This window comes from Cricetulus griseus, chromosome 4, assembly GCF_003668045.3.
Source record: "Cricetulus griseus strain 17A/GY chromosome 4, alternate assembly CriGri-PICRH-1.0, whole genome shotgun sequence".
Classification (NCBI taxonomy): domain Eukaryota; kingdom Metazoa; phylum Chordata; class Mammalia; order Rodentia; family Cricetidae; genus Cricetulus; species Cricetulus griseus.
Window position 1 is genome coordinate 34,889,903 of NC_048597.1, and position 12,759 is coordinate 34,902,661.

At 41.5% G+C, this 12,759-nt stretch overlaps 1 protein-coding gene across 7 annotated transcripts in view; it reads left to right on the top strand.

The window, feature by feature from the left end:
• Cmss1 (cms1 ribosomal small subunit homolog) overlaps nt 1-9,053 on the top strand; it is a 292,176-nt gene extending 283,123 nt beyond the window's left edge. For all 7 annotated transcript variants that reach the window (XM_027412477.2, XM_027412475.2, XM_027412476.2 and 4 more), the window contains 4 exons: nt 3,281-3,341; nt 3,755-3,842; nt 7,088-7,176; nt 8,781-9,053. In XM_027412477.2, the coding sequence (XP_027268278.1) occupies nt 3,281-3,341; nt 3,755-3,842; nt 7,088-7,176; nt 8,781-8,864 (322 nt within the window). In that variant the 3' untranslated portion in view covers nt 8,865-9,053. The remainder of the gene's footprint in view (nt 1-3,280; nt 3,342-3,754; nt 3,843-7,087; nt 7,177-8,780) is intronic.
• The last annotated feature ends 3,706 nt before the right edge of the window (nt 9,054-12,759 follow it).

A 12,759-nucleotide genomic window follows, 5' to 3' on the forward strand; every position in this document is an offset into this window, starting at 1 on the left:
AAGGGAGACTCGGTGTCGTAAATATGCCTGTTTTACTTAGGATCATCTACAAATTTCACAGGCTTCCAAGCAAAACCCCAAGAAAATTTGTTTTGTTTTTTTTTAAACTAGATAAACTTAACTTTAAACTTTTACAAAAACATGCAACTTAAAATGGCCAACAAAGGGTTTTAAAGGCTACTGAGAAGAGGCCCTTTCATACTGCAATACAATTGTGACAGTCTCAGCAGTTCAAAGCCTCTGGGACTGTCATGTGCAGGACAGGCAGAAGGGATCCATGAGCCACAACTGAAAGGGAAGAAAGAGACCCAAGTGCATGTGAAAATGTACACAGAAAAGGTGACAAAGAAATCAGAGAGGAAGATAGATAGCTCCACAATTGTGTTCAACAACTGAGTAGCCATCTGGAAAAACAAAGTTGGATTCAACTTATTCTAACAAGATAAATTCCAAGCAGACCAAAAACTTAAAGGAAAAAAAAAATTCTGTGCTAAAGATAAGTTGACACTTTATTAAGTGCTTTTACGGGCATTTCCATTTGCTGCATTTTTGTAGAATAAACAAAAAACCTTCCACTGGATCTGTGTAACATTCAGAGAACAGAGAGAGTAGGGTGGCATTTACAGGGAAAAGCCCTGTCTGGGAACCAAGCTTTGACAGGAGACAAAACAAAGGAAGTCTGTGTCTTGAAACAGGAGCTTTGTCAAGTACCCTAAGGTGCAAGTGTGCAGACTCTGTGGCGATTTAACATCTGTTTTTCTAGATGAACTAATCTAATCATGATTTTAGAAAAGTAGTTGTTAAACTTTACTGTCCCTTCAAATTCTGCTTTCTCCACCTCAGCACACACATTAAATCATATCCCACACCCTCCAGTAAAGCAAAATGTTCAAGTATGTCTGCTCCAAACATAATTGATCTTCAGTACTCCTGTTTACCTACATAGCCTCTGTACTTGTTGGCCCTGAAATCAGAGCATTTCACATCAACTTTTCTGAGTTTTAAGCAGGACTACAGAACCCATTGCAAGTTGAGATACTAATGGCATAGAAGTTGACCCACATGTGACCAGTTGTCGTGTTGATTTGAGCTTTTGCTGTATGTAAATTCCTTTCTAAGGGGCATAAAAACACTGTGTTGTCACTCTTCATTTACCAACTGTCTCCAGATATATTTTGATCCATTTCAGGGTTAAATGAATTGCAAAGTGTGATCTGAGCAGGCACAAGGAACAGTGTTTAATAATCCTATTGTAAGGACATCTGTTGTCTCGACAGCCATAAGTCCTGTTGTTTTCCTTGTTAACCCTGCAAGGGAGAATGCTTATTATGTGTAATTAAGAACACATAATTTGGATGGCATGTTTCATTCACTATTTTGTGTATCAGTATTTTCCTCCTTGTCAACAGTATTCTCAAAACAGAATGACATAAAGGAAAGGAATACCCCCGTCTTAAATGTATCTCTTAATCTTAACTAAAAACCTACTTGTTCTTTATACCCACTTTAACCCAAAACAGAACTTTAGGTGATATACAGAAATCCACCAAATGAAAAACAGATGATTAAAAAGAAAACAATAAACATCAGAAAATCAGATGAAACCGGCTGGAACTAGTGTTCATGATGTCTTCCATAAAGCCTTGTTATGTTTTAGAGATGGACCCAACTTCTGTGGACAGAATGTGTTTGGAAATGTCACTTCACAGATCCATGGCATTCTGTGAGTTTAAATTTAAAAATAAAAGATGGCCCTAGGGTGGCATAGTGGCACTGACATTAATGTCATGTATCAAGTAAAATAATGAGCAAATGGTGTAACCTTGCTATTCATAGAGCAACTGTTTGTAGACTCTGAGGCCTACTGTCAGAACAGTTCTTATAAAACCTGTCCTCTAAGGTACCAGACAGCCTTGACTCTCAGAAATGATCATCTAATTGATGTAGATAGATCAAGTGGTTGAATACCTAGAACTGAACGGACTACCTCACCTACATACCAGATGCTGTAAGTCAACAACCCAAGGATGAGTCTATGCAATAGCATGTTGGTCCTCAAAGGTTTAAATGAAGCTGAGGATATTGCTGCATGCATGTAATCCCAGCACTTGGGAGTGGCAGCAATAAAAGGATTGTGAATTTGAGGAAGGCCTGAATAACAAGTTCAAGGACAGTATAGGGTATATAATATAGATAGATGATAGACAGATAAATAGATAAATAGATAGATAGATAGATAGATAGATAATTTTTATACATTGCACATATAAAAACCTAGATACTTGATTTCTCCAAAAATAAAGACTCAACATTGGATTTGTAATCTTACATCTTAGTAATTGGTTTAATAACTGACCTTTTTGGGGACATGTGGTCTCTCATGCCCCTCAGTCCACAGAGCTGCTAGCTAAAGAATTGCTTCACTCCTGCATGACTCACACTGCTTTCATGGACCAAGATCTACAGCTCAGTGTCTTCTTTCCTTCTTTCCTCCTTCCCTCCCTTCCTTGTCTCCTTAGGCGGGAATATTTTCATGTATGAAATTTTACAGAGAAGTTCAGTCTACAAAATAGAAAAGCAGGGAGTGTTTGCCCTCCTCCCTGGTGCTCACGTTCTGTAATTCTCTGTCTGGACACCCCAGCAGACTTTCCGCTGTCTGGGCACTTCAGATCATAGGCTTCAATCCTCTGAGAATTTCTCTTGTATCCAGTTTTATTAGTTTTTGGTTTTTGGTTGTTTTTTGAATGGGGAGGGGATTGAGACATATTATGCCAAACTGCATGGAAAATTCTCTGCCAGGCACCTGAAACACAGAAATTCTGTGTAGAGAATTGCAGATGAATGTGTTTGAATCATCATAGAAACCAAAATGGCTAGCCTTGTGTTTGGCTTTAAAGGACACCCAGATGTATACCTGAGTAACAGGCTTTCCCCATTTTTGTTGTTGTTGCTGCTGTCGTTTTTTGTTTGTTTGTTTTTGTTTTCTTTTTTGAGGTAGAGTCTTTCTATATGCTAGACTGGTCTCGAACTCACCACAGTCCTCCTGCCTCAGCCTCTTCAGTGATTTCACACATGCCAGTGTGCCTGAAAGCCCACTCCAGTTTCACTGCAGAGATTAACTTGTCTAATTATCTTTTTGTGTGTGGATATAAACATAACTACACATTTAGAACAGTCTTTTGAATGATAAACTATCATTTGTAAATAGTGAGCTCTTAAATGAGTAAATTGTCATAATCTATTCAATGTATTAGTTAATCAATACATTCCTTTTCATTAGGTCACTGACAGCATTCAAAGGAGATGCCAAAGTTATGAAATTATTTGCAAAACACATAAAGGTAAGCAAGGCCTATAGTTCTAATAAGAGATGTAAGTGGCCCCAAATGGCATCGCAGGACCTCAGCGTTCCCACTCCACCTCTTCTAATCTTCAGATACGACAGATTTGACAGACTTAACAAGTACTCTGGTTTTCTTTGTGTTCTGTGCCTCTCCATGGCCACTGTGGCCCACTACAGTCACTGCCTTGCTCTATTCCTGAGTAGAAGCTGAGGTTTGTCCCAATTCTTTGGGCACTGACCGCTTTTTCTTACAAAAAATTCTCGTTGTCCTAGAAGTTGGTCCCATACAAGAGTGGCCCTATTTGCTTTTTTATTTTCTTTACGTAGAGATAAAATGCTCTAAAGTGACCTGCAGTTCCACTTTCTTAATGATTAAGAAGCCTTTTCTTTCTTCTCTTCTATCTCGGAAAGGTCCGAGAGCAGGTAAAGTTCCTGGAGAATCGTGTGATACACCTGGGTGTGGGAACTCCAGGGAGAATCAAAGAACTTGTTAAACAAGGTATGAAATTGAGGATGGTGAGAACTCTGTTAATAGCCAGCCCTCTGCCTTGCCCCCCCCCACCCCACCCCATTCAGTCTCGGGGAAACACATTTGGGGCGGTTTTTTCAAAAAGAAAAACAAACCTCTGTAAATCGCCCAGTGGGAAACTCAACTCTGCCTTTGATCTCATAAGCCAGCCAGTTTGGGCAGTGCTGTGGGGGATGACAAGGACTGTGGCCCACTCAAGTGCACTCGCTCACCTAAGCACGTTCTGATTCCAGTGGCTCTGGGCATCTGAGTGGACCCACACAGGCCTCACCACCCATTAGCAGTTCTTGGAGTTAGCAGAGCCGGCAATGCTGAATATTTCCTTCTCAGGAAATTGAGGCTTGGTTCCCATTCTAGTTGTGATGGGATAACACACTGAAATGAAAACACCATTTCTATAAATGATGCAGAGATATTCTGAAGATTCTTCCCAAGTACATTTTCCTGTTAGTGCTTTGCACAGTAAGTATTCTAGAATCCTTGGTGGGCTTTCATAGTTTGCCAATTCCCTCAAGCCAGAAGCCTAACAACCTGCTGGTATTCCTAGTATGTGTTCTTGACCCCTTTAGGTTTGGGGGGGCTGGGTGTTTTGGAGGTGCTGGAGATTGAATCTAGGGCTATTACACATGATCAGCAAACTCTCTACCACTGAACTGTATCACCAGCACTCTTTTTGCTTTTACTCTGAGATGACATCTCACTGGACTGCCTAGGCTGCCCTTGATCTTGGGATCTTCCTTAACCCCCAAAGCAGCTGAAGTCACAGACCTACCTGAGCCAGGAGGCTGGCTCTGATTTATTGATTTCATTCTTCACTTTTAAATTACTTAGTATAGTAATGTTGCTTTGTTTTCCTGAATTATTTTGTATATGTCAAAGTAACACCTTCAGCAATATTGTAGCTCAGGAAGCAACATCTAAAACACCTGGCATTCCTCTCCAGATGACAGTACCTATAGCTAATTAAATCCACTGACTTCAGAGTTCTGTGCAAATGGCAAAGAATTAAGACATGAAAGGTCCCTGATAGAAACAGGAGACAAACATTTTTGATTTCCTACTTGTAATTGGTGTTATACTGGACATCCTTGTTTTGTGCTTTCTAACTGGTACCCACAGCGTCCTTACTAGCTAGGACTCTGAATTTTTTATGAGCAAAAACACAGCCTCAGAAAAATGTATCCATAGTCTCAAACCAGGCCTTCTTAGTTCCAGAGCCCTTTTCACCTCAGGGGGTTCCTTGAAACTTGGGTGTTTGTCTTGTGGACACAGGAAGGCATTGGGATCAAGAAGCAGGTGTTAGGTACCAAGTCTGGTCCTCTTGGGGAGGCAGATTTGAGGAGACTGTTTGGGCATTGGGAAAGGCCAGGGAGAGATTCTTGGGTTGGTCCTTGACACCCCTACAACTTTCAGCTCAAGATTCAGCTTGTCCCTTCCAGGACCCATGACTTCTTCTGTTACCCAGTCCCCTACCACCTACAAACCAGGACCCTTTTAGGTTTAAAATAGAAGCAGAGAGGAAGGGAGGGGGACAGAAAGAAGCTGTTCAAGCTGTTGATTAGATTTCTATGGAGTTGGGGAAACTCTATATGACGGCCTGTTTCATATGGAAAATAATGTTGAGCTGTTGATTTTTTATGTGATATTAATGAAAGCTTTTACTTCTGAATCTGATTGGATGGATAGTTTAAAATATATTAGCCATGGTGTTAGGATACTTATAAGGTGTTTATAAGTATAGCTCCAGCTATAGCCTGGGAACTGAGTTTCTGTCAAAGCTAGAGCAGATACAAACTCATTTTGTATCACTTAACACAATGCTTAATGAATTTGATTCCTGGAACACACATGGTTCCAGGAGGGAGGGCTGACCCCTCAAAGGTGTCTCCTGACCTCCATACTGTCACCTGGCATGCAGGTCTGCACACATACACATAGGCACACACTAAACAAATGTAACTTTAAAAAAAAATTAAGAGGATGCAGATAAAAAAATAAGTTACTTTAAAGATAATGTCTAGTTAATTATAATGAGTATACTGCCTTTCAGTTTTTTTGTATACAAGTATATATTTTTATGAAGCAGCGATCATATAACATTCCACATGGCTACAATGTATGTTTCATATGTATACATATATAGAAACTTTGTATTATAAATACAATATATATGCCTCATTTATAATATATGCTTATGACTTAAGAGGATTTTCTCTCTCAGAAAATTGATTTACTTCTTATTTGTAATATCTATGGATTACATTGTCTGAAATGCTTTTAGTATAGAATACTTGGATTTTATCCAGTTTTTTTAAATTATGCATAAAACAGTGATCATTGTTGGGAATAGCTTTAAACTTCTGATAGGTTTGTTTTTTATCCCAGACATGACAGAAAGAAAGTTATTCTGTCAATGCGTGTTCGAAAGAAAGCTCTGTGGTTCTTTCTCGAGGGGGCTCCTCTCCTGGCTTCCTGTGTCTTTTAGAGGAGGACTAGCAACCCGTTATCTTTTCCCACTTTCCTTGCATAATTCTGGTGAGAGGGTTGTAATACACGGTATGTAACTGTAAGAGGCACGAAAAGTCTCTGGGGTGGAGCGGGAAGTACTGAAGAGGGAAAGGCTGTGGAGAATAGCTGCATTGGAGAAGCTTCAGGTATTGTTCCCAAGTGTGGCGGGCGAGACCTCGGACCGACCGCAAGGGCTGGATTAGTGCCAACCTTTTAGGACCTGGGGCCCAAACAATCCTGGGTCTCCTGCAGTCTTCATGTGCAGTAATTCTAGGTAAACCAGGCAGCAGAGTGGCTGTAATCCTTACAGGATTCCCCAGCCTCGTCTACGGGGAGCCCCATCAGCATCCTTCCCCGCCTCCGAGTCTTGCATGCTCTCGACTTCTGTCAAAGCCCACTTACCCTGGCTCCAGGAAACAGTCTCAAAACCCTGTCAGGAGGGAGCCCCCCAGCCTCGGGCCTTCACGAATGGAGGGCTGACCGCCTGAGTCCCGTCAGGCTTACCCAGAGTTGCTGCTCTGTGCTCTGAAGCGCTGATAAAGCTGTGTGTGTCAGAGTGCTGCACGTGTTTCCCATCAAGCAAGCAGCAGTGTGCAGAGGTTCATTGCTGGGGGAGAGGACGGCGAGTGCGGCAACCAGGAGGATGAAAACCATTTTAATAGGCTTACGTCGTGAGGTCTTTACTACCGTGACTCTGTGTCTTTCAGATGGCCTTAATTTGAACCCCTTAAAGTTTCTGGTTTTCGACTGGAACTGGAGAGATCAGAAACTAAGGAGAATGATGGACATTCCTGAGGTACTGTGTCATCAGCTGTTGTCTTTAATCTTTTTTTGTTTTTTCAAATTTGAACTTGAGTTCAAACACAGTAATAAAGTCTTTGACTTGGGGAGCCAGCACATTCTAGCTTTGGAAATTATTTCTGTCTTTAACGCTGAGGTAACTATTATAGCGCCATCTCATCGGCTTACACATAACTGTATCCTTTCCATGTGTAATATACAACCCGTTTGGTTGCCCACTAAATGACCTTGGCCCCTGCCCCACTAGGACATCTGCACTTCAAAGAAGCTGGAGGATTTGCCCATTGTCTTTGCCTCTCGTCACAGACAGAGTCATCTTGGTCACTTATTCTTACATACACAGTTTTGGCCAAAGAGGGGGGAGTGGGGCTGCCTCATCATTGGCTTCTTCACGTCCCCACAAAACCTACTTACATAATTTACAAAGATGTTTTCGTTTTGTGTGGAGAGTTCCTGTGTCTCAGTGGATTCAAACCAAATGACTGAATGCTTTTGTGGACACCACACAGCTCACTGTATATTTACTGTATAGTTCATTGCCCTCATAATGTAGAAATATTTCTTTACCACCCACCATGTTATCATGGAACAGTTTTCAATCTAACCTGATATGTGTGGGGAGGGAGTTATATAATAATAAATAAGGCTGCCAATCACCTACCGGGACTAAATCATGCCAGTAACTATCAAAAGGCTTGGAGTTAGGCCTCTAAAACATGCTGTGAGTTAATTTACCACATAAAACTACTTCCCCAGACTGAACAATGTTCATTATAGTTGATTGACAAGTTATATTAGGCATCAATTCAAGGTAAAAAAAAAAAAAAAAAACCATTGGCTTAGCTTCCTATGCATGCAATCACATGTGCGCACTCGCGTGTACACACACACACACACACACACACACACACACAAACACACACTCACAGTGGGGTGCACTCTGCCTCCATGAATAACCTTTTTTAAAACTAGTTAGGCAAGTTTTTTTAAAACATGAGGCAAGATTTGATGGTTTTTATTATAATATTAAATCTGAGTAATCCACTGCTACAGTGTCAAAAATTTGTCATCATAGATATTTTTGTTATGTTCATGCCTTTAACAGTTATCACAAGGCAGTCAATCCTATATTGACGGGATCTTTGCATGAAAATCTTTGGAGTCCTTGAACATCTGTATGGCATTTTCTTTTCAATGGATGCAAACACAAGGGCACTTTAATGAAACTGATATTTTACAGTCCTCTGCCTTTACTCATGTGACTCAGCTCTGAATCAAACATGGACAGGACTTTTGCCTCTCTTGTTCTGGTCATAACAGCTGTATGAACACCTGGGAATCCCAGGTGTGGACTTTGTTCACTCTGGTTCTTACCATAGCAGCTGTATGAACACCTGTGACCCCAGGTGTGGACTTTGTTCACTCTGGTTCTTACCATAGCAGCTGTATGAACACGTGGGACCCCAGATGTGGACTTTGCCCTCTCTGGTTATGACCATAACAGCTGTATGAACACCTGGGACCCCAGGTGTGGACTTTGTTCACCAGGACTACTGCTGTGTGATTATAACCTTTCTATTGTTTTTCTCTCTCATTTAGATAAGAAAGGAAGTGTTTGAGCTTCTAGATATGGGAGTGTTTAGCCTCTGCAAGTCAGAGTCCTTGAAGCTGGGCCTTTTCTAAGCCTGGGTCCTGATGAAGTGTCCAGTTGCCACCATGCTGCAAGTGCTCAGTAGCTACCTCCTGTGATGTAATTATATTAAGTGCGTCACCCAGTGGATCATTGGGAGTGCTGCGTGCAGATTCTTTGACAGCTGCGAATGTGTCCTTTGGCTAATGCCTTCATTCAATAAAGAAGCTCTGCCTTGTGTACGTTGTCTTTGTTGAGCTGAGTTTTTCTTTCTTCTCTGCTTTGACTATGCAGGAGGCAGGAAACAGCAGCTGAGAACCAGAGCCACTCCCCTCTCTGAGCATCAGTCTTAGAGGCTGAAAAATGGGAATGCTACCTCACAAAACTGTCAAAGAGACCATGGGGTGGTGCCCATGGAGCAAGTTGGTAAACTAAAGCATAACAGCTGGGGCTATAGCTCCCAAGTAGATTCCCCCATATGATTGGGGGATCTTGAAACCAAAACCCAACCCATAGCCATACCCAACCAGGAGAGGGCTCAGTTTTAAGTGCCTTTAGCACCCTGGGATGAGTCCCCCTTCCCTCATTTCTGATTGGTCAGGTTAGACGGAGAAGAGTGATATGCTGGGCTCACTATGGGGAGACTGATGCCTGCTGGGTCTTTGTCATAGCTTGAAAGGAAGCTGGAAGTTCAGCATCTTGTTATGTATGGTCTCTTTTCATACCTCTCTGTCTGTCCGGTGAAATCTGACTGCAATATTCCCTCTCTGTGAAGCATGTTGTGGGCACACAATGTGGCACACTGAAGTTAGAAAGAACGAGTGTAAACGCTGGGATGTGACTCAGTGGTAGAGCACTTGCCTAGCATGGATGAGGTCCTGGGTTTGATCCCCACTCTGCACACGAAAGAGCAAGTGTACCTGGTACAGGCAGATAATAAATACAACAGCCCTACCCATTTACATGTTTGAGTTTTTAATTTGAAATAATTTCCAGTATGCACAATTTTTGCAAAAATGATGTAGGTAATTCCCATGTCCCCTTCCTCAGGTTCTCCCAATATTACCATCTAATACACCCAATGCACAGGTACTAAAACTGACAAAGCAGCATCAGCACAGTACAGGTAAACTGTAGATGTTATTCTGGTGTCACAGTTTTTTTTCTAATGACCTCTTCCCAGCCTAGGATCCCGTGGAGGATCCTGCTGCACCTGTTACTCTTCCTTATGGTGACAGTACCTTGCCCCTCCCCCCTATCTCATGATGTCAGGGTGAGTACTCACCATGCCTTTCGTAAACTCTCCTAAGTTCTGATTGCCTACACTATAATGTGAAGTTTTGTGGATTTTGGTCAGAACCACAGTGGTAGTGGGTCCATCTCTCTGTGTCGAATCAGGGGATGCATAATGTCACTGTGTCTTGGTTCCCATGATATTGGCCTTGAACACTTGGTAAAGATGTCAGATGCCACTTCCTCCATGGTAGAAAGATGTACCATTTTTCTCTTTATAGTCAACATCTGACTTGGAGGACATACTTTAATGATATGTAAATACCTTTTTCTTCAAGCCACCCAGAAATTTTTAGCAGCCACTGGTTGTTGCTGCGGCTCATTTCAGTATCTCTTCTATTCCTTCCTTTCTGTTCATCTTTATTGGAATTCCTGTGAAAAGGAGCTTTCGTGGTTCTTAGTTTCTTTGTTCATTTATGTTTCACACACATGAGCAAACATGAATATTTTATTCTATGACTTCTATGTTTCAAGATGGTGTCTCCCTGTGTAGCCCTGGTTAATCCACTGTGTAGACCAGGCTAGTCCCAAACTCAGAGATCTACCTGCTTCTGCCTCCTTAGTGCTGGGTTTAAAGGTGATCACCACCATGCCTGCTCAAAAATTTGTCATCATAGATTTTTTGTTACATTCATGCCATGAATATTTATCACAAGGCAGTCAGCCCTATACTGGGGGGGAATAAAAACTACTACTATTATTCTGCAAAAGTAACACAGCAATAAAATGACTCCTAATGACATAATGCTATGCCCTTAGATCAGCACCTCACTAGACCCTCATCAGAGAAGCTTCTTTTTGCAGTAGATGTTGGTAACACAAAGATCCACAGCTGGACGATGCCCAGAGAGTGAGAGATGTCATCATCAAACCCCTCCCTCAAGGCTCAGGGATCGATTGATGTAGAAGAAGAGAAGAAAGATTGTAAGAGCCAGAGAGGATGGATGACTCCAAAGAAACAGCATCTTCTAAACACAGCAGGAGTGAAACACATGCATTCACAAAGCCTGTGACAGCATGCACAAGACCTGAGCAAGTTCAAACCAGACAAGATGACAGAACCAAGAAGGGTAGTGAACACAAAATCCCACCCCTAACCAAGAAGCTATCTGCAATTGATACCTGCTGGGAAAGGAAAATCCGGTTTCTCCCATGGAATGTGCTGTGGTATGTCAACCATACTGCAAGATAGGCCCCTTCCCAGAAATGGTTGGCCAACAGAAAACATAGACTGGAGTTTGGGAGATTTGCTTTGCTTTGTTATTGTTTTTGTGACTTTTTCGTTTCATTTTGGGTGTTTTTGGGGGGGGGGAATATTTTTTGCCTTAGTAGATTTTTGTTGTTATTTTTTGAGATGCAATATGAGGTTGAATAAGTAAGGTCGCAGGGAAGAGTTGGGAAGGAAAGAATATGATCAAAATATATTGTGAGAAAAAAATAATGAAAAAAAGTAGAAGATCAAAAGTTTACAAAAAAGTAAGGGGGATATGTGATGTGTTATCTCTCTTAAGAATATTGCCCAATGGGAAAGGGGTTTGCCCTGCCCCAACCTATTGTACCAGACTTCCTTGATTCCTCATGGGAGCTCTTACCCATGAGGAGGAGTGAACTGGGGGTGGGCTAGGGGTTAGGTGAGGGGAGCAGGAGGAGAGGTGGGATGGAGAACTGTGACTGTAATGTAAAATGAAATTTAAAAGAATAAATAAATTATAAAAACTGTGAAGAAAAAAAAAAAGAATATTGCCCAGAGATGTTTGCTCTTACTGCCTATGATGGCAGATTTTAATATGTCTACTTGGCTGAACCACCCGAGAGTAGGTGAGACATTCCTGTGTGGTTGTCTATGATAAGAATAACATTTAAGGGCCTGGCAGTGGTGGCTCATGCCTTTAATCCCAGCACTCAGGAGGCAGGGGCAGGCGATCTTTGTGAGTTCAGGGCCAGCGTGGTCTACAAAGCTACACAGAGGAACCCTGTCTCAAAAAACATAATAATAATAATAATAATAATAATAATAATAATAATAATAATAAATCATTGGACTTAATTAAACCAGATTGTCCTCCATTATGTGGGTGGGGTTCAACCCTTCCATTTAAGTCCTGGACAGATGAAGCTCAGGGCCCCCACCCCCAAGTAACAGAATTCTAACTGAAAAACTGACTCTTCCTAAGGTTAAGCGTCTGCTGGTCTTCAGAACTCAGCTGGGACACTGACTCGACTCAGCAGATTTTGGACTTAGCCTCTATAATTGTGTGAGACAATTCCTTACCATGTATACTTATATGTCTGTGGATTTGATTTTCTGGAGAGGCATGGTGAACACATTACCTGTGAAGCTTTTTTAAGTTTGTGATCTTGTTTTGTACGAAGGCTAAGAAATACTGCTCTTAATTGTTCATTATAGAAATAACCTTTTTATCTGTTTTAACATTGGGATAGGACCTTAAGTCACAAATGTGCCTGATGTCTTATGGGACCATTTAACATATAAATCTAATTGTATGTTCTGTAGCTGCCCTAATACCCAAGCCCTTAGCCATGTTCATTTAGCAAAACAACTAGTAGATGTTAACTGTGGCCTCTGGCATCTCACACACACTGTCTGGTAGGTGACAGCAGCCCCCTATCCAGTCACCACTTGCAGGTCAGATT